General features: G+C 43.4%; 1 protein-coding gene across 3 annotated transcripts in view; it reads left to right on the top strand.

Annotated features, from left to right (window-relative positions):
• MAD1L1 (mitotic arrest deficient 1 like 1) overlaps positions 1-22,070 on the top strand; it is a 1,314,438-nt gene that overhangs the window by 936,369 nt on the left and 355,999 nt on the right. For 2 of the 3 annotated variants that reach the window (XM_030212096.1, XM_030212097.1), the window contains one exon: positions 594-684. The exons of the other annotated variant lie outside the window; for it this stretch is intronic. In XM_030212096.1, the coding sequence (XP_030067956.1) occupies positions 594-684 (91 nt within the window). The remainder of the gene's footprint in view (positions 1-593; positions 685-22,070) is intronic. 3 annotated transcript variants of the gene reach the window in all.

Here is a 22,070-nt window from a genome sequence, read left to right on the forward strand (position 1 = left end):
AGTTTCAGCCCTAATTTCAGAGTTATTGCTTAGTCAGTTCTTTTACCCACTCTGGGTTATTATACCTCTCTGTACTGTTCACATACTGGTCAAAAAAACAAAGAAACTTCAGTTGTTCCAGAATACTACAGCTCGATTAATCTACAGGAAGGGAAAATATGCTAAGGTTACTACATTACTGAAAAATCTGCACTTGCTGAAAGTTGAGCGTCGGATTTATTTTAAAGTCGTGTAGTTTTTGAAAGTATATCTGGGCTAAATTCAGATACTGTACGTTATTGCTTGTTCCGTGTAGGAGATTATATTCACGAAACAAGCAACGATTGATATTAGATTTTCCGTCTCTGAAAGGAGTTAATCATAAATCTATGAGAGAAAAATCAATTGACGTTCAAAACGTGAATGCTGTAGACCATCTATTTCATGTATATTCGTGGTGTATGTTTTGAAACCCAACCGGCTGGAATCCTCCAGGACAGGTTTGGGAATTATCATTGTAGAAAGTCATACTGGAGATTTAATTTGCTCATAAATATGTTTGAGAAGGGTACATTAGTACCAATTTTCAGTTTTCTGTCCTCTTATTTCTACAGACTGAAGATCGAGGAGCTGGAGGCAGAGCGAGGTCAACTGGAAGAAGCCAATAAAGTGTTAGAGATGAGGCTGGAAAGATTGAGCCTTCAGGTAAATGCATAGATTTTTGTTCTAAAGGCAGGGGTGAGAGTGAAACCAAGATGTGGTTGTTTAGTAGATGGGAGAGAGAGAGACAATTGGCCCATCCAGTCGGCCCAATTATTCTTATCCATGCTACAAGAATATATTGCAGCTCTCAGCTATGGAAGCTTGATGTCTTGCAGCATATCATTCTTTATCCAAATCAAGGTTCTGCTTTCTCTATTGGTCCTCTACTGTCCAGGGTAGATAAGCATACAAGATCCTGTATTTAGCACAACACCCAATCTGCTCATACCTTACCACTAAAGTTACTGACTGTTGCTTGATCATCTCTCTTCTTAGGTGCCTGTGGCCTTGCTAGATAATAACCAACAACCGCCAGCCTGCTAGCACTACTTGGTTGGTTTCTGTCACTACCTGGTGGTACCAATGTGGCTGTTCGGTCTTTGTCTCTTTTGAGTTTGTTTTTGAGTACGCAAAGGGTAGAATATTTACAGCATTGCAACCTCTCAACCCTGTTCTGCCATTGTCATAGAATATTGCAGCAGATACGGACCATTAGGCATTTAGAGACTCTTCTTTAATGTCGTTCCTGGTGCAGTGTCATGCTTTCCCTTCACTTTTTTTGCTTCTTAGGAGTCTCTCTGCTTTCTTGAGCTTTTTTTTAATTAGAATTTTTTAATTTTACAAAGAGAAGTGTCATAGGAATATTACAGTGAAAAAAACAGCTTAAATTTAGTCCACATCAATGAAACACTTGGTGTTATCATTACTCACATTGTACGAAAAAAACGTCATAAAAGTGTGCAACCCTGAAAATTGCATCTAAACCCCTTAATAATAACCCCCATATACAATCAATTAACAGCAGATACAGAAATCTTTGCAAAAAGAAAAGTTTCCAAATGCGTTGGATCCAAAAAAGCATAAGAATTGTTTTCATACATAACCGGACACTTGCAGGGAAATGTTAAGAAAAAGGTGTCTCCTCTTTCATTATAGGCAAACTAGAAACTATGGGGCTCATTTTCGAAAGAGAAATACATCTAAAAAGTGGCATAAAGCAACATTTGAAGGTTTGTCTCAAAAAAAATCCAAATCGGTATTTTCAAAACCTATTTTTCAGATGTTTTTCTATACTGTTCATCCAAACCTCAAGGGGGCATATTTAGGGCAGGATTGGGGCGTTCCTGAGAGACATTTTTCAGCAATAATGGAATAAATCAAAACTAAAATGAAGATGTTTTGAACTAGACCTGTTTTTATAATGAATAAGGTACAAAAAGATGCCCTAAATGACCAGATGGCCCCCCCATACCCCCCCAGTGGTCACTGACCCCCTCCCACCCCCTAAAAATGTGAATAAAAATATGACCAGCCTCCGACAGACTCAGATGTTATAGAGCAGCATTCCTGTCCCTGGAGTTGTGTAGTGGTCGGTGCAGTGCACTAAGGAGTGGGGGACTCGGGTCCCTATCTCCCTCTACCTGTCACACTTGTGGTGGAAACTGTGACCCTTCCCAAAGTAACCAAAACTCTACTGTACCCACATATAGGTGCCCCCTTCACCCATAAGGCCTTTTGTAGTGGGGGGCAGTGGGTTTTGGAAGACTCAGGAGACAAGATAAGGGAACAAAGGTGAGAGGTGTACCTGGGAGCATTTTTATGAAGTGCACAGAAGTGCCCCCTAGGGTGCCCCATTGCTCTTCCGGGATGTCTAGAGGATCAGTCTGCTAAAAATGTTGGCTCCTCCTACATCCCAATGGCTTGATTTTCTACGTTTTGCACTTTTTTTTTTTCCTGAAAATGGACCAAAAACAAAACGTCCAAAGCACAAAACCTAGTTCAAAACAGTAATTAAAAAAAAAAAAAAAAGACTTTTTTCTTTTTCGAAAATGACCACCTTTCCTGTTCTGATTTTGGACATTTTGTGCAAAATGTGCAAAGTCGGACTTAGACGTCATATCAAAAATGCCTCTCCACGTTACTCGCATGGCACGAGGATATTTTAGTCTGGAAGAGACTTTATTGCAGAGGGCTATGAGAGGGGGAGGAGGGTAGGGGTTGTATCTCCTGAATCTATCAGGTGCTGGTCTTGGCATATTCCCCTCTGGACTATTATGTACAGCACTGGGAAAGGAATCTGGGAGTGGCATGAGTGGCGGAAATGGGAAGTAGTTTTAAATATTTGCTAAAATAATCAGTGGGTAATACATTGATTGGAAATGGTCATAAAATGTTATATCGGTGGTACTACAGTGCACAAAGTCTTCTAAAGATCTTTAAATCTGGCACAGGCCTTTGTTGGCACAACTGTGGTATAGTAGAAAATATTTTTCATATTTGATGGACCTTGTCCTGTTATCCAAAGCTATTAGGGGGATGTTATTGGATTGGTGCAGCAGATATTGGGGATCTAGTACCCCTTAAAGCTGTTTCATCACAAACCTGTTGGGGGTTAAGCCTTCACAACATAGATTGGCAGTCCATCTGTTTACCGCTGCTCGATTGGCTTTAGCAGCGGCAGTGGCGTAGCAGGGGGGGATGCCACCCGGGGCGGGGTGGTTCGCCGTTGCACCCCCCCCCCCCGGGTGCAGCACGATGACACCCCCTCCCCCCCCCGACCAGCTCCCGCACCCTACCTTTAAAAAGAATATCGGGAGGCGCAGTGCCTCGCGCCTGCCCTGCACGTAAATGAAATGTGGACCATCAGGCCTTCTCTCACTCTGTCTGTCCCGCCCTTGCGGAAATAGGAAGTTGCGTCAGCGGAGGGCAGGACAGATAGAGCGAGGGAAGGCCCGACGGTCCACATTTCTTTTACGTGCAGGGCAGGCGCGAGGGGGTGTCGATTCGCCAATTGGGGGGGAGCTGGCAGGGAGCCCCCCCCCTGAGCTGACACCCGGGGCGGACCGCCCCTCCCGCCCCCCCCCCTCCCGCCCCCCCCCCTCCTCTTGCTACGCCACTGAGCAGCGGCATGGAAGTGGCCGATGGCACCTGATATGACAGTGTTATTTTGTAAATTGGATTACTTCTTCTTAATGTCTGAATTGATGGCCCTCAAAAATGGGCATCTTTGTAGGGTTTAGGATTATCATCAAACTTGGAGATTTAGTAATAAAGACTGAACGCTCATTGGATGTCTGCTGGGTGAGCTCTTCTGCTACCTTGAGGCATTTAGGGGGATAAGGGAAGTGGGAGGGGGAAATTTTTTTTTTTTGTTACATTTGTACCCCGCACTTTCCCACTCATGGCAGGCTCAATGCGGCTTACATGGGGCAATGGAGAGTTAAGTGACTTGCCCAGAGTCACAAGGAGCTGCCTGTGCCAGGAATCGAACTCAGTTCCTCAGTTCCCCAGGACCAAAGTCCACCACCCTAACCACTAGGCCACTCCTCCACTCCATGTTTGTGTCATCCTCCATTGTTTTTGATGTTTTCATTTTATATTTTGTGGAGGAGTAGCCTAGTGGTTAGTGCAGCGGACTTTGATTCTGGGGAACCGTGTTCAATTCCCACTGCAGCTCCTTGTGACTTTGGGCAAGTCACTTAACCCTTCATTGCCCCAGGTACAAATAAGAACCTGTATATATTATGTAAACTGCTTTGAATGTAGTTGCAAAACCCACAGAAAGGTGGTATATCAAGTCCCAATTCCGTTTCCCCATTCCCTTTATTTTTGCAATAAAGTTATAAAAAGAAAAAGGTGTTTCCAACTGCCAAGTCATTAGGCTTGAGCATTAAGAGGGCCTTGAATTTCAGTTGAGTAGGCCTGGATATGTCAGGAAACAAAAAGAATAGTTTGAAAGGTAATGTCTTCTTTTTAAAGTATGTCTTTAAAACCAGCATCATCTTCTCAGTATTGCTAAGAGAGACCAACAACGGGGGGACCCTTTTAATAATATTATCCTGAGAGGACTCCAAGAATTTTTTAAGGTCCAAACTCTCAGGAGAATTTAATTGATCTGTCTCTCCCTCCTGATTATTTATATGCTTTATTGTGGAAAGGCAGATCGCCTCCCTTCGGGCCTTCTCTCACTGTGTCCCGCCCTTGCGGAAACTGGAAGTTACATCAGACGAGGGCGGGACACAGGGAGGGCCCGAAGGGAGGCAATCTGCCTTTCCACACGGAGCTGAGGCGCTGCCGATTTTAATGCAGGAGACCTGCTGGCGGTCGGAGAGGGGCTGTCGACGGAGCCGAGGGCAGGCAGGTGAGACCGGGGACTGCAGCACCGGCCGCCTGACCCCAGCACCGGGCCCCCCTTGGAGGCCCGGGCCTGGGGAATTTTGGTCCCCCCCCCCCTTCTTGGCGGCCCTGTTTCTACTGCCTTCACAAGGAGTCCATCCCGTGCATCTATCAGCATTTAAGGGAAGAAAGATTTTGTGATGTTGCTTCTGAGTCTATTTCCCTTGCACTCTTGTTCCAAAGCATTCTTTCTTTTTTAAAGTTATACTTGATTTATTTGGTAGAACCACTGCAGCATGGAATAAGGAGGGTAAAAGGGCATTTTAACACAGCCTAGAATATAGGCAGCAGACAGTTGAGGTAAGAAGTTGTGAAATGATTACATGAGGCCTCTGTGGGTAAAGAAGGGTGGTGAGTGGGATTAAGACCAATACGTTGTTTTCAACTATTTTTTTCCAAGGTCATTCAAAATGTCAGCGGAAGAAGAGTATTTTGAACTCATCTCCCAGGATTTCTTCTGCATCAGAGCCCTGCAGTTCAATCACTGTATTCTTTCTTTTTGCTGTGGAATAGTTTACTGTACATGTAGCATTTGACAACGTTTTACTATGTTATATGTGGAGGAGTGGCCTAGTGGTTAGGGTGGTGGACTTTGGTCCTGGGGAACTGAGGAACTGAGTTCGATTCCCACCTCAGGCACAGGCAGCTCCTTGTGACTCTGGGCAAGTCACTTAACCCTCCATTGCCCCATGGAAGCCGCATTGAGCCTGCCATGAGTGGGAAAGCAAAGGGTACAAATGTAACAAAAGTAAAATAGATACTATTGGAGATTCTACATGGAATGTTGCTACTATTTGAGATTCTACATGGAATGTTGCTATTCCACTAGGAACATTCCATGTAGAAGGCTGCGCAGACTCACAGAAGCAGAAGCCTGCGCGGCCACATTGGTGATCTCGACTTCTACATGGAATGTTGCTAGTGGAATAGCAACATTCCATGTAGAATCTCAAATAGTAGCAACAGTGGAGGAGTGGCCTAGTGGTTAGGGTGGTGGACTTTGGTCCTGAGGAACTGAGTTCAATTCCCACTTCAGGCACAGGCAGCTCCTTGTGACTCTGGGCAAGTCACTTAACCCTCCATTGCCCCATGTAAGCCGCATTGAGCCTGCCATGAGTGGGAAAGCGCAGGGTACAAATGTAACAAAAATAAAATAGATACTATTGGAGATTCTACATGGAATGTTGCTACTATTGGGGATTCTACATGGAATGTTGCTACTATTGGAGATTCTACATGGAATGTTGCTATTCCACTAGCAACATTCCATGTAGAAGGCTGTGCAGGCTTCTGTTTCTGTGAGTCTGACATGGACATCAGACTCACAGAAGCAGAAGCCTGCGCGGCCACATTGGTGATCTGCAAGGGCCGACTTCTACATGGAATGTTGCTAGTGGAATAGCAACATTCCATGTAGAATCTCAAATAGTAGCCTAGTGGTTAGGGTGGTGGACTCTGGTCCTGGGGAACTGAGGAACTGAGTTCGATTCCCGGCACAGGAAGCTCCTTGTGACTCTGGGCAAGCCTGCCGCATTGAGCCTGCCGTGAGTGGGAAAGTGCGGGGTACAAATGTAACAAAAATCAATAAATATGTCTTTCTTCCAGCTCTGAAATCCCGTATGCAGTATTTATTTAGTCTCTTTGAACTTGAGGATTTCAGGAGAGCCAGGACTTATCTAAACTAATCTTGGAATCTGGGCCAAAACAATTTAAATAGCTAACCTACCTTAACTTGCATCTGGAAAGTGAGAATGGCAGAAATATTCTTCATCTTAATTCTCAATATTTAAGTAAAACAAAATTCACTTGTTCTGTTGAATGCAAACGTCGTAGTTATACAACTGATTTTCTGCCATCAGATTCTGTTTGTGTTTTTGCAGGACCGTTCGACTCTGAAGCTGCTTTCTTGCATCCTTCCTCCCTCCCTACCCCCCAGGTCACTTTTTGTGTAAATTGCTTCATGGCAGAGAACCTGCCAGTTTGAAATTACCCAGATTTCAGACAAGTCATTGATTTTATCTTGACACCTATTAGAAGCAAATCAAATCTCTTTTTTATTACCAATTCCTGGAGATGGGAGAAGTGACAGCTTTGATAAAGCGGACAGGCAAGAGCTGCTGAGCGCTGCTGCTGAGCTGCGTTTAGCGCAGGATCTGTCACCCAGCTCTCCTTTAATTGGGTTGCAGTCATCAGAAGGGGATAAAAGCACTTGGCTCGGTTTATCAAGATGCTGCACAGTAATACAAGAAGCAGGACGCTATATTTGCTGTTGGTCCTAGCTGGCATAATTATCTCATGATAGCTGTCGTGGTAGCATGTTGCACAGGGGCAAGCAATTCAGCTGTGGCTTCTCTCTACTCAGCATGTGGAATTAAGAGGAAATCACTGAATTGGTAAACAATGTCAACTTGGTCATTAGGCAATCTTTGAGATACTTAAAACCCATCTGCCAAGTTATTTTCTGGACTGATACCACTTAGCAGTGCGAGGAGATTGGCGTATCGTTTAATTTGCATGTTTTCTAGCCAAGCAGCAGCCTTCTTTAGAGACTAACATTCCCATTTTGTTGTTTTTCTTTGTCTGGTATTTGTAACTAGACACCCAGTAGACTTAAGAGGGTAATAGTTAGACACTTCTTTAGCCCTTTTACTAAGCTGCAGCTGCTACTACTACTAATCATTTCTATAGCGCTACTAGACATACGCAGCACTGTACACATTATATGCAGGTACTTTCTCTGTCCCTAGAGGGTCACAATCAAATTTTTGTACCTAGGACAATGGAGGGTTGAGTGACTTGCCCAGTGTCACAAGGAGCTGCAGTGGGAGTTGAACCCAGGTTGCCAGGATCAAAGCCCGCTGCACTAACCATTATTTTTATTTATTTATTTATTTATTTTTGTTACATTTGTACCCCCGCGCTTTCCCACTCATGGCAGGCTCAATGCGGCAGGCAATGGAGGGTTAAGTGACTTGCCCAGAGTCACAAGGAGCTGCCTGTGCCGGGAATCGAACTCAGTTCCTCAGTTCCCCAGGACCAAAGTCCACCACCCTAACCACTGGGCCACTCCTCCACTTAACCATTAGGCTACTCTTCTGCTCAGCGCTAACTGTGTTTACGCTCAGGAGTCCCATGGTAGTTTTGGCATCTGCATGCACTCTTCCTGCGCGCTAAAAAATGCATTTTTTTATTTTTTAGCGCGGGAGGTATATTGGGGGGCGGAGAGTGGGTGTATTCTGTGCTAATGTGTTAGCGCGGCTACATTGCCACACGCCAGCCAATTAGCATGTGATTAGCACAGGAGCCCTTACCTCCTAGAAAACAGGCGTTGAGAAGTGCTCCCACACTAACGGCCACTCGCTAATAGGGAAATTAGCATGTGGCCATTAATTGACAAAATGCGGCCATTTTACAGCCACGCTAAAAGTGGGCTCAGCATATGTGAAAGCCTCACGCTAGTGATAGCGCTGGCCACTTTTTAGCGCAGCTTAGTAAAAGGGTCCTTTAGACTCCTACTCAATGTTCCTTTATAAAATACTAGCTTAAGTGGCAGAAATCATGTCTACCTTGCAGTTGCAGACATTTACACCTGGATTATTCATGTATGTGCATAGATTAACATATTTTATAATTTAGTGCACACCGAATTTTTCCCATGTTTCACCCAAACGTCATCCCTGTTCACGCTTACTGGCAAAGTATGCACTGCCATGTCATCTCATGTACTTCTACACTGATCAGTATTTTATATGTAGTTTATAAGTGGCCACATATGTGAGAAAATGATTTCATAAAATTACCCCCTTGAACTACACTTACCTTGGGATACTAAAAAGGGCCAATTGCAAAAGTACAGGTGGACTCGCTTGCTGGAGTCAGTCAGTCTGTCTGCTTCCCTGCTTGTGGTAAATAACCCACCTGGCCTACCGGAGCACAAGCAGGTCATGCCACTGTGCTTTACTGTGCCACCTTGATGTCCAGCCCTCAACTCCACCCCACCCCACCTAAAATCCTAGGACACAGGTAGACCAGCCTACCATGAATTTTTACTACTTTGTCAGATTCATCCATCCCAGCTTCAGCCAAGTCTAACTGCCGCTCGCTCTTACTGTCACGTACCTTTCACATTCTGTGTGCAGTCTACCCACGCCTGTCAAAACAAACCATCCCTGAACAATATAGCTGCCTTTTGTGCATAGTATATGCAATGCGTAGTTACGGACTATATCAAATACAATCTGTGTATCTTATAAAACACCTTGAGCAACACAGTGAAGTTTACACAGCTGTTCATCTTATCTGTCACGCACGTCGTCGTTCTGAGCAGTCTTCACCTCTGTTAACAAAACAAAACGTCATTGGCTTCCTGTTGAACAAAGAATCTTGTTCAGACTTCTCACGCTCAGTTTTAGGGCTTTTAGACTATCTTTCTAGTCGTACTATTCCCTATTCTCCTGCTTGCACTTGGGTCTCCCTGTGCCAAAAAAGGCCAGCTTGGAGTCCACACGCCACTGTGCCTTCTTTTTTGCTGCTCCCTTTCATTGGAACTCTCTTCCGAAAGAAATCAGATATGAATCATTGTATGGTAAATTTAAAGTAGCCTTAAAGACCTGGCTTTTTACCTTAGCTTTTGATACCACTTAACCGGGTTTTTTTTCTTTCTCTTCTTTTCTGTATTTGGCTATTTCGTTTCCAGGTGTACATTACCCCCTGCCCCTTTTTTCCCTTCCCTTCCCCCCCCCCCCCCCCCCCCCCCCCCATTCCCTTTCTCTGGTCCAATCTCGCCCCTGATTGTAGCTTGTATGTATGGCTTTTATCTTTTCTATAAATACTAGTTAAAAAAGGCCCGTTTCTGGAGCCAATGAAACGCGCTAGCAAGGCTTTCTTGTGGCCCCCTCCCCCACCAAACGAACCTTGGTTGTTAGTGAGGGCATTGCGCCGCCGTGGCCGCCGTCGATGTGTGACTGTGGCCCCCCCACCCAACGCACCTTCGTCGTCAGTGGGTGGCCCATTGCGGCGCCCTGGCCGTCGTCGATGTGAGTGAATTGCTCTGCCTCCACCCTCAACATCATAACGTTTGATGCGAGGGCGGGGCCCCGAGACTGTGATTTTGTTGGCTTCAGAGCTTCGAACTTACGAACCTTGGCTTCAGTGATGTCATCAGATAATAGAACGTTGAGGGTGAGTTTTATATATATAGATTGTAGTTCTTTTCTATCTCCTCTGTTTTTTTTGTTTTTTATTTTTTTTGGGAACCACTTTGATCTGCTAAGTTGGCAAAGGCGGTACAGCAAACACTAATAAACTAAACTAACTAAATGACAGTTAAATATCATATAATCCCATACTTATATGAAGCACCAATATGCCCAAGAATTGTGGTAATGAATGCAAAATCAGAGCCATGAGTGGAACAAACCAAGAATGCAGCCAGACTAGTCAATATGCAAGGATCCTAGGTGTGATCATGATAACCCTCTCACATTCATTTCTCAAATCTCTGCAGTTGTCAATTGTTTATTTCATAAGCTTAGGATGGTTCATTCTATGTCACTATTACATCCTTCTGCATTGAACATTCTTGTTGAGTTGTGTGATCACTAATGAACGATTTATTGCAATGCTCTCTACAAAGGAATAAGGGTCAAGAGTCTGAAACACCTTCAAAACACAGCCATCAAACTAATTACAGGACATAGAAAGTATGATCAAGTTACGCCACTTCTGAGAGAAGCCCAGTGGTTGCCGATTTTACATCACATTGTATATAGAATAATCCTTTTACTATATAAGATCTACACCTCTGGCAAACTTCTATTCCTCTCCCAGATCTTAACTCTTTACTGACAGTCTGGAGCACTCAGATTGTCACAGCAAAACCAGCTCATCGTGCCCTTCTTTAGGGAAATTGTTTATGACTCCACCAGGTGGCCCAAGAACCGGAGCTCTGTAATCTATTGCTGCAACATCTCAGACTCCAAACATCCTTACAACAATTTAAGGTCAATTATAAAACATTCCTTTTCACTGATGCTTAAATCTGATTGCGAGAATTGCTGGATGTGAGACTGTTGTCTTTATGTGCTTCCCTCCCCCTCTTCTCTCTTTGAAATTGTAGTTCTTCCCCCTTCCCTAAACGTTGTTGTCGATATTCATTTCTCATCTCTTTCCACTTTTTAATTAGACTGTAAACCGCTCGGACATTTGTTTAAAGGGCAGGAAAGAAAATCTTTGAAGAAACTTGAAAAATATCTGCTATTTCAATAGATTTATATTGAAGGTAGTCATCAAATCTATGACCTATACCCATACCATCTTCAGTTATATCTCTAGTAGATGAAATGTATATTTCCATGGCAGATTGATTAAATAATGAAATATTTTACAAACCCAGGAGCAAACTAATGGAAACACTTCTAAAGCGGAGGATTGTGAGGTTTCTAGAATCAAATGGACTGCAGGACCCGAGGCAGCATGGCTTCACTAGAGGCAGATCGTGTCAGACAAACCTGATTGATGACTTCTTTGGCTGAGTGACCAAACAGATGGATTTGGGAGGTGCGCTAGATGTGGTATTATGAGTATTATGAATTTATCTTGTTGGGCAGACTAGATGGACCATTCAGGGCTTTATCTGCCGTTATTTACTATGTTACTACGGAATACTTGGATTTTAGCAAAGCCTTGACACAGTTCCGCACAGGCGACTAATAAATAAACTGAGTGCCCTTGGTATGGGACAAGTGACTGACTGGGTTAAAAACTGGTTAAATGGAAGGAGACAGAGGGTAGTGGTAAATGGAGCTTGATCTGAGGGAAAGGATATTTCCAGAGGTGTACCACAGGGGTCAGTCCTTGGGCTGGCTTTTTTAACATCTTTGTGAGTGATATTGTGGAAGGGTTGTCTGGTAAGGTTTGTCTCTTAGTGGATGATACCAAACTCTGTAATAGGGTGGACATCCCGGAGGGTGTGGATGGCATGAGGAAAGATCTAACGAAGCTTGAAGAATGGTCAGATAATTGGCAACTTGGATTGTCATGCACTTGGGTTACAAGAATCCAGGGGAGCGGTACAATATAGGGGGGTGAAGTGCTTCTGTGTATGAAAGAAGAGCGGGACTTGGGAGTGTCTGATGACGTTACGGACTCCAAGCAGGTAGAAAAAACGACAGTCAAAGCCAGAAGAATGCTTGGCTGCATAGGGAGAGGGATGGCCATCAGAAATAAAAGGTGATAGTGTCCTTGTATAAGTCTCTGGTGAGGCCCCATTTAGAGTACTGTGGGCAATTCTTGAGACCGTACCTACAGAAAGATACAAACAGGATGGAGTTGGTGCAGAGGGTGGCTACTAAATTGATAAGCAGTCTCTGTCATAAAACATATAGGAGCAGGCTCATGAACCTCAACATGTATACTCTGGAAGAAAGGCAGGAGGGAGGGTATATTATAGAGATGTTTAAATATCTTGGTGTCATTAATGCACAGGAAGAGAGCCTTTTTCGAATGAAGGAAAACTCTGGAATGGGAGGGCATAGGATGAAGTTAAGAGGAAACAGGCTTAGGCTTAGGAGGAATCTAAGAAAAAACCTTTTCACGGAAAGGGTGGTGAATGCGTGGAATGGCTTCCTGGTGGAAGTCGTGGAGACAAGGACTGTGTCAGAATTTAAGAAAGCGTGGGACAGGCACGTGGGATCCCCTAGGAAAAGGAAAAGTTAGTGGTTACTGAGGATGGATAGACTGGCTGGGCCACTTGACCCTTATTTGCCATCATGTTTCTATAAATCTAGTTTGAGTTGAATTTTATCACTGTTTTCTACAACATTCATGAGTACAACCTGAGTGAATGGCAGTTTTTCTTTAACCAATGTAAGTTTTCAGCCGAGAGTAGCCACCTAGAATAATGAAGAGTTGCCATTGCTTTTTCTTATTCTCTAGATAATGCTAAAAACTCATTGTGTGTGACTTCTGAATTTATTTGTATCAGTTTGTGGAGCTCATGACTGCCTCACTCTATGCAAATATTTTGATCAAAATCCATTTCAAATGAAAGTCTACATTTTGTAGGTCACTTAAATAGGTTCAGCATGTCACTTAACCCTCCATTGCCCCATGTAAGCCGCATTGAGCCTGCCATGAGTGGGAAAGCGCAGGGTACAAATGTAACAAAAATAAAATAGATACTATTGGAGATTCTACATGGAATGTTGCTACTATTGGAGATTCTACATGGAATGTTACTACTGTTGGACATTCTAAATGGAATGTTGCTACTATTGGAGATTCTACGTGGAATGTTGCTACTATTGGAGATTCTACATGGAATGTTATTATTCCACTAGCAACATTCCATGTAGAAGCCTGCCCTTGCAGCCGCGCAGGCTTCTGTTTCTGTGAGTCTGACGTCCTGCACATACATGCAGGACGTCAGACTCACAGAAGCAGAAGCCTGCGCGGCCACATTGGTGATCTGCAAGGGCTGACTTCTAGTGGAATAGCAACATTCCATGTAGAATCTCAAATAGTAGCAACAGTGGAGGAGTGGCCTAGTGGTTAGGGTGGTGGACTTTGGTCCTGGGGAACTGAGGAACTGAGTTGGATTCCCACTTCAGGCACAGCTCCTTGTGACTCTGGGCAAGTCACTTAACCCTCCATTGCCCCATGTAAGCCGCATTGAGCCTGCCATGAGTGGGAAAGCGCAGGGTACAAATGTAACAAAATAAAATATGTGATTTTTTCTTAGCTGTACTGGATATTGGGGGTGGTTAACATTTCCCATGTACTTATTTTCCAAACAAATGTTTCTTAATTTTATGTTGTTGTTGTTCTTTTTTTTTTAATAATGTTTTTGAATTATAGGTCTTATTAAACCTGTTTCACTATGATCTGCTGGATATTACCAAACCTCATATCTTAAGTTCTGGCCATTTGGGGCAGTTCCACTGTGTATTAATTTGCTCCTGGTTTTTATAGCATGGTAGAACAAATGGTCACTGGAGCAGTAATGAAAGAGTGTTTGTTTTACCCTTCATAATCCCAATATCTCTAACAGAAAAATCTGAAATGTTGGTAGCAACGTGATGCTTTTTCTCGTCTCTTATTCTGCGATAGTTTGACTCATAGCTGGAGGTTCTTTCTAGTCGTTCTTCCTTTCTATCAGTTCTTGGCACATAGCTGTAGACGATATCGATTTCCTATACTATATAAAGCCTCTAGTTTGGATATTATTCACTGCTTATATCCTTGCTGCTAATAAAAGCCTACTGCAAGAAATACTGATAATGAAGGAAGCCCAGGCTTATTGAAAAGAGAGAGACCCATCCATCAAAACCAGAACAGAAATAGTTGTGATACAACAGAGTCTAAAGTGCTTGGGACTTTTGCTGGATATTTTTTCATATAGTTTGACAAAATTGTCATAATTTACTCTAAAGAATTGTCAGTTAAAGCTTATTGGTGGCAGAGACGGTGCTGTAAAGCAGTAAGCTAACGCCTCACAGTTGAGAGTAGAGCCATTTCTCTTACAATTTACTCCTCTAGCCAACATATATATACACAACAGCCTTGTTAGACCATTACCTGTTGGCAGTACGTAATAAATTCACAGGGCAAAAAAAAACCAGAAGAAATAACCAACTGCAAGGTGAATGCAGAGAACAAAAGGAGCAGCAAGGCAGTTTAAAAGGCTCAAAAGATGTTTTATTGAGAGTTAATCAAAATTAAAGGGTATGTTATTAATCCGTGTTAGCGTTTTTAATGCGCTGCCTTTAACGTTAAGTTGCATTAAACGCTAACGCGCCAATACATTCCTATGGGTTCATTAGCATTTAATGTGCATCAACCATTAATGTGCATTAAAAACGCTAACGCGCCCGTAGCATGCCTTTGTAAACACAGGTCTAAAAGTTGTTCCAGGTGCATATATCTAGACTTCAAACCCAATTGTAAAAACAGCCCATCATGTTTCTGCGTCCACAGCGCCTGCATCGGGGGCGAACGTTACATTAATAGTGAGTCAGAAAATAATATTTCCCCCTTTTGGAAGGTACCAACTTGACACAGATAAAAGGCCCTTAAACGGTACTTCAATAAAACTGCAAAAGCAGCTTTTCCAGCTTGTAGCAATGTTCCCAAGTGAACTCTCCGCAATAAAGCTTGCAGTTCACTTGGTCACATCGCTACATACATTCACTTACCTATCTCTTATATTCCGCCTATATCATAAAGTTCAAGGCGGATTACAGATCAAGAGTTAAAACAGTTACCTAGGAATTACAATTTATCCGAAAATGACAGTAATAATAGCTAAGGGGTCCTTTTACTAAGCCGCGTCTACGCGCACCTAACACGTGCCAAAATGGAGTTACCGCCCGACTACTGCGTGGCTCTTTCAGTAATTTTATTTTTGGCGCACATCCGATACGCGCGTCTGAAAAATATTTTTTATTTTCGGACAAGTGTAGGTCATTACCGCCCGGATTCTTTACCACTAGGTCAGTGGCTGGCAGTAAGGTCTCAGACCCAAAATTGATGCGCGTCCATTTTCAGCAAAAAAAAAAAAAGAGGCCTTTTTCACAGGCACGCTGAAAAATGGATTTGTGCGCGCCGAAAACCCGCACCTATACTACCGCAAGCCATTTGTCAGTGCGCCTTTGTAAAAGGACCCCTAAAAGAGGAAGTAGCTTTATGGCAGTGTCAGGTGGTACCTCCTTGTAGGTGCGTTTATTATTATCTGACTTACTTTTAATGCAACATTCACTCCTTATTCGGGTGCTGTGGATGCCGAAACATGTCGTTTTTTTTTTTTACAATTGCTTTTGAAGTCTAGATATATTTATTTATTTTGCACATTTATACCTCACGTTTATCCCACAGTTTAGCAGGCTCAAAGTGGCTTACAATGCACTGATAGGCTATTGCCAGATCAGAGGTGACACGGTTACAATTAATTTTGAGAGAATAAAAGAAACAGGACAAAAGAAAACAAGGAAAGGAGAAGTGAGACTAAAATGGTCCGTAGATATGCTGTTACCCTGTTTCCCGGAAAGTAAGACATCCCCCGAAAATAAGACCTAGTAGAGGTTTTCCTGAATTGGTAGGTATAAGGCCTCCCCCAAAAGTAAGACCTAGCAAATTTTTGTTTGAAAGCAGGGCCGCCAAGAGTCGGACAAGTCCGCCCCCGGGCCGCCCCCCCCCCCACCCGAGGTCGCCGGGCCCCCCCTCCACCCACCTCCGTCGCTCCCGTTACTAACCTTAAACGCCTCCTTTCACCTTCGCAGCAAGCAGCAGCAGGGCAGACCTCTCCTTCCTTCCATGCCCCGCACTCATGGACGTTACGTCAGGCGAGGGCGGGACACGGAAGGAAGGAGTGGCCTGCCTTGCTGCTGCTTGCTGCGAAGGTGAAAGGAGGCGTTTAATGAGGCAGCCCCTGAAAATAAGACCTAGCGCATTTTGGGGGGCAAAAATTAATATAAGACAGTGTCTTATTTTCGGGGAAACATGGTAGGAAGGACTTCAGGGTATAGGGTGCACCTGGAACACCTTTTGATTTTGACTAACTCTCAATAAAACTTAATTTGAGCCTTTTGTTCTCAGTACGTAATAAATAGCTGACGCTATTTGCCAGTACAAATCCTGGTAGACTTCTGAAACAGTTCTCATCTGTGCTTGTCTTGCATGCTTCCCCCTCCCCCATATTTTCCTGCCCCCCCCCCCCCAATCTCTGCTATTATCTCCCCCACTTTTTCTTGCTCTCCTACGCTCCTTTTGTTGCATGAGAGGAGATTTCTTGCAAGTTTAGCTGCTTGATGGAAGATTGATTAAAATCGGCAACAGTTTGAGTTAATTAGATCCATATGCTTGGAAAAGGAGCCTTGACTAGTTGGGAAGTTCTTGTAATTAGTTCACAGCTGGTTGATGAGAAACATAGAACTGCAGTTACAGTTCAGAGAGGGGAATGTTTAAAGACCCGTACATTTCTAACTCTTTCTATTGGGTTGTCACAGTACAAGAAGCAGTCGATTCTGTTGTCCATCTGGCAATCAGAATCCTGGTGGAGTGAAGGGTTTTATTTTTCCGATGTTTATTTCTTCCTGTGTTTAAATGAAGATTGGAATCTGAATTATTCTATTTTTAAAGAACCAGTCGTATTCCTTGCCACCTGTCAATTCTGTAAACTAGATGCTAACGTTCTCGCACATGTTACAGGCATAAATATTTAGAATACTAGCATTAACGCATCTATATGTCAATATGCTGCCTTAAGACCTGTTTCAAATATCCGCTTAATGCATATTTGCAAGGGGGATGTATGTAACTTTTTTTTTTGTATACTTTATTTTTAATATGGCAAACAGTAGACAATCATAACTCAACAGTAGCCATAACTGCTACGTAGCAGGACAATTTTCATAATGTATTAAGCACTATTCAACGAATATTTCCAGTTTTGTCTGTATATTAAGCTAAAAGTACAATCCCCAGAGGGCCATGAGGATGAGGTTCCTTCACTGCCTTCCGAGATCCATCAAAAACTAATATCATGATCTCCCACATAAGTTTCTGCCTCACTTAGGTGTTCACACTTATACCAGCTCTATAGCTAGCATAGGTGCTTGCATCTAAATGTTAAAGCTCGTATGTTCCCAATTACGTTAGTATTCTGTAATGGAAAGTGAGTGCCTCCTTTCCTTTATAGAATAGGCTTCTACCGTACGTCCTACAGGTATCTAATTATAAGTCTCCTCTTAGAGACTTGCCCCCTTATTCCCTTATTTTATAATTTCCCGTGCCAATTTATGTGCCCTGTGCATGACTTTACGCACGTAGATTAGAGAATACTAACAGTTACGTGTGTAAGTGATGCCATCAATTAGGCCATATTTGGCATTAATTGCTATTGGTGGCACTAATTGACACTAATTTACACTTATTCTTATGCATGTAATTTCTAAGTGCAGTTATCGCACGCAGTTGCTAGGGGTGTTGCACACTTGGGCTAGCAATTATGTCCTAACTTTATTTTTATTTTTGTTACATTTGTACCCCGCGCTTTCCCACTCATGGCAGGCTCAATGCGGTGGGCAATGGAGGGTTAAGTGACTTGCCCAGAGTCACAAGGAGCTGCTTCTGCCGGGAATCGAACTCCGTTCCTCAGTTCCCCAGGACCAAAGTCCACCACCCTAACCACTAGGCCACTCCTCATTTATGTGAGCAGCTGCCAAATTTAAGCACAAGCATTTATGCCTACTATTGACGGGTAAATGCTCGCGATTAAAGGTTGGTGCATAAATGCTGACTTATGCTAATATTCTAGAATAGTAATTACATGTGTAATTGCTGTTATAGAATTTGTGCTTAGCGTGAGATAGTTTGTGACCTTCCTTGAATTAGTCACTATGGACTAGATTCTATTTAAGGACATCTAAAAATTTGATGCCAAAATGAAATTTACCTAGGCGTATTCTATAAAGTTAGCCTTAATTTAGGCCTGCTTTATAGAATAAGCCTCAATTCCTGCGCGGTTTATAGAAGACGCCGAGCACCCATCTGTGCAACTAAATTTTAGTTGCGGGCAGTTAAGTGAATCCTGGTGTAAATGCCGACGCCTAAATTAAGCACAGACTGGGTATATTCTATAACAACGCGCATAGATTTTAGAAATGCCCACGACCTGCCCATTTTCAACTATGCAACTTAGAAATTACATGTAGCACATTATTTATTTTTTTATTTTTGTTACATTTGTACCCTGCGCTTTCCCACTCATGGCAGGCTCAATGCGGCTTACATGGGGCAATGGAGGGTTAAGTGACTTGCCCAGAGTCACAAGGAGCTGCCTGTGCCTGAAGTGGGAATCGAACTCAGTTCCTCAGGACCAAAGTCCACCACCCTAACCACTAGGCCACTCCTCCACTGTTGCTACTATTTGAGATTCTATTCCACTAGCAACATTCCATGTACAAGTCGGCCCTTGCAGATCACCAATGTGGCCGCGCAGGCTTCTGCTTCTGTGAGTCTGACGTCCTGCACATACGTGCAGGACGTCAGACTCACAGAAACAGAAGCCTGCGCAGCCTTCTACATGGAATGTTGCTAGTGGAATAGCAACATTCCATGTAGAATCTCCAATAGTAGCAACATTCCATGTAGAATCTCCAATAGTATCTATTTTCTTTTTGTTACATTTGTACCCTGCGCTTTCCCACTCATGGCAGGCTCAATGCGGCTTACATGGGGCAATGGAGGGTTAAGTGACTTGCCCAGAGTCACAAGGAGCTGCCTGTGCCTGAAGTGGGAATTGAACTCAGTTCCTCAGTTCCCCAGGACCAAAGTCCACCACCCTAACCACTAGGCCACTCCTCCACTGTTGCTACTATTTGAGATTCTACACGGAATGTTGCTATTCCACTAACAACATTCCATGTAGAAGTCGGCCCTTGCAGATCACCAATGTGGCCGCGCAGGCTTCTGCTTCTGTGAGTCTGACGTCCTGCACGTACGTGCAGGACGTCAGACTCACAGAAACAGAAGCCTGCGCAGCCTTCTACATGGAATGTTGCTAGTGGAATAGCAACATTCCATGTAGAATCTCCAATAGTAGCAACATTCCATGTAGACTCTCCAATAGTATCTATTTTATTTTTGTTACATTTGTACCCTGTGCTTTCCCACTCATGGCAGGCTCAATGCGGCTTACATGGGGCAATGGAGGGTTAAGTGACTTGCCCAGAGTCACAAGGAGCTGCCTGTGCCTGAAGTGGGAATTGAACTCAGTTCCTCAGTTCCCCAGGACCAAAGTCCACCACCCTAACCACTAGGCCACTCCTCCACTGTTGCTACTATTTGAGATTCTACATGGAATGTTGCTATTCCACTAGCAACATTCCATGTACAAGTCGGCCCTTGCAGATCACCAATGTGGCCGCGCAGGCTTCTGCTTCTGTGAGTCTGACGTCCTGCACATACGTGCAGGACGTCAGACTCACAGAAACAGAAGCCTGCGCAGCCTTCTACATGGAATGTTGCTAGTGGAATAGCAACATTCCATGTAGAATCTCCAATAGTAGCAACATTCCATGTAGAATCTCCAATAGTATCTATTTTATTTTTGTTACATTTGTACCCTGCGCTTTCCCACTCATGGCAGGCTCAATGTGGCTTACATGGGGCAATGGAGGGTTAAGTGACTTGCCCAGAGTCACAAGGAGCTGCCTGTGCCTGAAGTGGGAATCAAACTCAGTTCCTCAGTTCCCCAGGGCCAAAGTCCACCACCCTAACCACTAGGCCACTCCTCCACTCTATAGAATATGCCTAAAGAGTTCTGTGTGTAAATTCTAATTAATGCCAATTAGTGTTTGCTTGTTAGTTGACAATTATCAGCACTAATTGGCTTGTTAACCAGTTAGGTTATGTGCATTATGGAATGTGCTTGTGGAAATCTTGGCGCGATATATGTTCTTGACTGTAGTTGGTCTAGTTAGAATTTTGATAAGCTACTCTTTACTGTCATTTCCCCATAAGTTCTCTCTTTGTTTCTTGGTTGTGCATCTGTTGATTTTCAGGATCTAATCAAGTTTGGAGATGTGATTTTGATGAAATTATTTGTCATGTAAAGGAAAACACAAGAGAGAAGATGGTTAAAATTACTCAACAATGTTACAGGAACTCCACCAACCAAGCCCCAGGGGAGAGTAAGACAAGCATTAAGAAATGTTGATGCATCAGTACAGAGGCTTTCTCGATCCCAGAGACAATGTTCTGGGAAGAGGGAGGGTCTTAATTCTACCACTGCACCATATCCAATGAGTAAGAGTCCGAGAAAAGAGGATCAGGAAAAGGAGAAAGACCCATGCAAGCTCCAGTTTGCGAGAAGGGAATAAAAAGCACAATGTGTTCTGACAACATGCAAGGAAAGTGCAGGTGCACTCGATGGATGGATCTGTGCAAGGTGCTCTCCCCTAGCTCAGGAATTTTTTTTTTCTGTCCCTGAGCCTGCACGGGTACTTCCACCTAAACTTGACTGCCACCCCACCTCAGTCTTAATTTCTCTGTCAAAACAGTCACATAGGTCTCCTTTCCTTTCGTACTCACTTCAGATAGGAAATGAGGAGAAAATGTTTTTTTTTTTTTTTTGGGGGGGGGGGGGGGAAGCTTCTTGCATTTCTGTTTTTCAGTATAGCTACACCTGCACCATATTCCCCTTCATGGCCGGCTCATTTAGAAACTGGCACGGGAGCAGTTCACAGCTTTCTTCCCTCTCCATCTCAGGAGCCCAAACCTGAGAAAAGCAGGGCTCATGAAGAGGAGCTCTCCTTAACCACCGGCTGTTCCAGTGGGAAACATTCATTAAAGTCAGTACGTAACACTGCAGTTCCAGTAAGGCTTTCCCCGAGCTCTATTAAGAGCCCCACAGTTTCTAAAACAGACTCTCAAGATGTAATACCATGCTCTGTTTAGTTGCTTCCTTCATCTATCTCCATGCCTGTGCATGTCCCTGAGGCTGTTTCTCCACTTCAAAACATTGCTGTTTCAAATACTGGTGGTAATTCAAATACTGCCATATTCTCTGCCCTTCCAAAAGTTTTTAAAGGAGAGTTCCGTGTTGCTTTTAGCTTCTGGTGCCAACTAAGATCCTTGCACTTCAGAGCGACAACCCAGGTTTTCTGACATATCTGCTGGATGTTTCCTCTTCAGATGGAAGGTACCACTTGGAAATATTACTGATTACATCCTGAACAATGCATATTTAATCACGTCACTTGTCGTTCAAATTTCCAGTTCAATTGTAAATATGGTAAATAACATCAGTCCCAGTACAGATCCCTGTGGCACTCTACTATTCACCCTCCTCCGCTGAGAAAAATGGCCATTTAACCCTACCCTCTGTTTTCTGTTCAAAAACCAGTTCCTAATCCATCACAGAACATTACCTTCTGTCCCATCAGGAGTCTGTCATGAGGGACTTTGTCAAAAGCTTTCTGAAATTCTAGATGCACTACATCAACCAGCAAATCTGTTCATACCTTCGAAGAAATGAAGCAAATTGGTGAGGCAAGATTTCCCTCGGATTAATCCATGTTGACTCTGTCCCATTAAACCATGTTTATCTATGTGTGCCATAATTTTATTCTTTATAATAATTTCCACTGACATCA

The sequence above is a fragment of the Microcaecilia unicolor genome, chromosome 8, assembly GCF_901765095.1.
Source record: "Microcaecilia unicolor chromosome 8, aMicUni1.1, whole genome shotgun sequence".
In the NCBI taxonomy this organism is placed as follows: Eukaryota; Metazoa; Chordata; class Amphibia; order Gymnophiona; family Siphonopidae; genus Microcaecilia; species Microcaecilia unicolor.